General features: G+C 36.7%; 1 protein-coding gene across 1 annotated transcript; it reads right to left on the bottom strand.

Moving 5' to 3' along the window:
• Positions 733-2,726, bottom strand: LOC110013150. Its single transcript, XM_020698914.1, has 2 exons — positions 2,393-2,726; positions 733-770 (listed from the first exon to the last, which is right to left on the bottom strand). Exons 1-2 carry the CDS (start codon positions 2,724-2,726, stop codon positions 733-735), a joined length of 372 nt encoding a protein of 123 aa, XP_020554573.1.

Raw genomic sequence — 3,397 nt, 5'->3', positions numbered from 1 at the left:
AGTCCCACGCTTTACGTGTTCAACACTTTTAGTTCCAAAATCCTATTTTTTTTTAACAGAAATAGTCTTGTTCCGTTAACAATTAGCGAAAACAGCATGTGAGTTGTCACGTGCCGTTAGTCAACTAGCAGCTGGCCAAAAAAATAAAAGACCAGGCTTGTGTTCAGTTTTTGGAGGGAAAAATAGGAGCTAAAAAAAATATTTTTTTGCTATTTATATATGCAAATAACCCACAAACACCACACAACATTTTCATCACTTAATTTTGAGAGCAGTAGGCCAAAAGATGTCACAAACATCTCAAAATACTTTAAATATTGAATGCTATTGTAATGGTGAATTATGTGTAAAAGGATGTTCTTATATATTACTAGAAGACCTTTCAGTAATGGTGAATTATGTGTAAAAGGACTAATGGATATGCCTTTTTTGCAAGTAATTATAGTTTATGTTGTGTTTAAATGTGTAAGCATAAATCCTGAAAGCAATAAAAATGAAAACTAAAATTGCACAAAAGCACTAAATTGCAAAACAAAAAAATATATATATATACTGAAATCCACTAATTTTGATATTAATGGAATGTGCTGTAAAGTGCAACTTTGCATGCTTAAAATCTGCCAAATACTACCACTTTACAAACCAAAAATGTGCCAAAACATCCCCCAAAAGTCTTACAATACCTTGCAATATTTTGTTCCTTAAAACAACATCGATGAATGCAAACAAATCTCACGGAACAATGTCAAGTGCACCTCCGACGATGATTCCTGCACCACTCCAAAAAAGACAAAAAAAAAATAAAATTAACAATATAAATTATATATATTATAGGAAAAGTTGACATTGATGATGATACAGGTTACAACCCAATGTTTCAGAGTAAGATACGTAGGTACACACTAACGTTCTAACCGACATCGAAGTAAACGGCGATGAGTTCTAAGATACGTAGGTACACACTAACGTTCTAACCGACATCGAAGTAAACGGCGACGATGAACTCACCTCGAGGCGATGAGGACGGTAGCTACCTGGAAGACATTCCCTTTAACGCGAGGTTTTGCACAAGTGGAGAAGATGATGGTTTGAAATGAAAAAAGTGAGAGCGAAGTAAAGGCAGTAGTTATCGGACTAAAATTAAAATTGGGCATACTTAGCGGACTAAAATAATACTTTTTCCTATATATATATATATATATTATTATTATTTTATTTATTTAATTAATTTTTTTTCAAAATACCCATTTACAATTCCTGTATTTTCTTAATTAATATAAGTTGCCCCCACATATTATTACGACCTCCAATTTAATTCATTCAAATTTTATTATCTTCCAATTATGGCCTATAATTTATTTACTAATCACTAAGTTTTATAAAGATTTGTCAATTAATCCTACAATTATGTATTATAATCTTTGGGGCATGCGAACTATATCCAATAGGGTTCGATTCCTCCTTTCGGACTTGCCGTTAAGCTGCGGCGTTCGAGGAAGAGTCCACTGAGAGAGAATTCCATTCTCTTTTACATAATCCATGAATTCACCACTTAAATATTCTCCACCTCGGTCCGACCAAAAGTCTATGATGAGTTTGATTCTCTACTTCTAGTCTGAATTCCTTAAACCTTCCAAAGGCCTCAGACTTATACCTCATAAGGTTAACATAACTGTACTGTGAGTGATCATCGCTAAAGGTTATGAAGTATGAGTAGGCTCCTTTAGCCGGAGTATTTAGTGGTCCACAGACGTCTGTATGGATTAAGTCCAATAGACCAATAACAAGCATACTTTGTCCAACAAAAGGTTTCTTGGTCATTTTTCCTTAGACAGGATTCGCAAGTTGATAGTTTGTCCAAGTCGTCTACCTCTAAACTTTTTTATTCTACCAACTTCCTTATCCTTTCTATGGAGATATGACCTAACCTTGCATGCCAAAATCTGTGTGTTTTCATGATTATCTAGCTTTCGTTTATGTTGGGCAGTCATAATCTAATTTGACTATTGGAGAATTTGAACACCATTAGTTAATGTACCAAGCAAATGAAGATTATAATCAGTCATCAAATAAAAACTATTTTTATTGATCTTAAATGCATAACCATCATTGTCTAAAATAGGAATGGAGATAATATTCTTGTTCATGCTCGGTACATAATAACAGTCATTTAATTCTATCCGAATATGATCACTGATAGCTAAGTTGAGAGATCCCACGACTTCCACAGCAACGACCTTGCTATCACCGAGCCTTAGGACCATCTCGTCCTTATGTAGCCTTCTGCTTCTTTCCAACACTTGCAAATCATTGCAGATATGAGCTCCACAACCAGTATCCAATACCCAGGAAGCATAATTAGTTATTATATTTATTTCAATCACAAACGTACCTGGGTTGGAGAGGAGTTGTGGACACTCCCTCTTCCAATGCCCATTTTCACAGCAGTGAATGCAAACATCATTTGCCCTCAATCGTTGTAAACCGCCATTATTCCCTTTCCCTTTGCCCTTTCCCACGGGAGCAACAGGGGCGCTTAGAGCACTAGTAGTGGCGATGCCCTTTTCTTTTCCCTTCTTCCTCTTCCAGCGTTCGGTCCTCTTGCCTTTCGCCTTGGAGGTCGTAGCCTCTCGTATCAACACTGCAAGCACGGACTTGTGGGTCGTTGCCTCGTTTTGGACCAGCATATTGATTAACTCATAAATAAACTTCTCAAGTCCATTCATGTTATAGTTAACGATAAATGAGTCACAGGAAGGAGGAAGTGACTAGAGGATCACATCAATGTACACGTCATTGTCAAGTCCTCACGAGGGATAGCATCTTGACCTCATGACTTTGCACAAAAGATCCTTCAGTCTTTTTTGTCCTAAAAATTGCTTTAGTAGGGACATATCTAATATGCCTATCAGGAATTGCATAAACTTCCTTCTCACGAAGCATTATCGAGCGAAAGTTTTCCAGCCTATCATATTGCTTTTGGATGTCATTGATCATCAAAGCTAATATGATGTTGGGGACCTTGAGGTTGTCCTCATGCCACTTCTCAAACGCCACACGTTCTTCTGGAGAGGACCCTTCCGATAAGGTCGTCGGGAGTTGCTTGTCCAAGACATAGCCTTGGTTCTCGAAATTTAGAACAATCCTTAAATTTTGCAGCGAGTCATTGTAGTTTGTGTATTTAAATTTATTAGTCCCCATTATCAAGGTTAAGGGGTTCTTAGACGTTATTCTACACGATAGAATTAAAACAAAAATCAACAGATGATATTAATGTTATTGACAAGTTGAAGACATGGTCTTTAGCCTTTAACTCCCCCTATTTATATGAAAGCCCACTATTCTCAAGTGGGATTTCGGGAAACCAATTGCTAGTGGGCTTGGGATCCACAAAAAT

Source organism: Sesamum indicum, linkage group LG15 (assembly GCF_000512975.1).
Source record: "Sesamum indicum cultivar Zhongzhi No. 13 linkage group LG15, S_indicum_v1.0, whole genome shotgun sequence".
NCBI lineage: Eukaryota > Viridiplantae > Streptophyta > Magnoliopsida > Lamiales > Pedaliaceae > Sesamum > Sesamum indicum.
The sequence above is the reverse complement of the archived record's forward strand: the minus strand, read 5'-3'. Positions and strand labels throughout refer to the sequence as shown.

What these genes read in the sequence shown, in the direction of transcription:
- LOC110013150 (XM_020698914.1), bottom strand. Translation starts at nt 2,726, where the DNA reads ATGAATGGACTTGAGAAGTTTATTTATGAGTTAATCAATATGCTGGTC. An exon ending in ACAACTCCTCTCCAACCCAG is followed by an intron (nt 771 to 2,392) that starts GTACGTTTGTGA and finishes GGAGTGGTGCAG; the next exon opens with GAATCATCGTCGGAGGTGCA.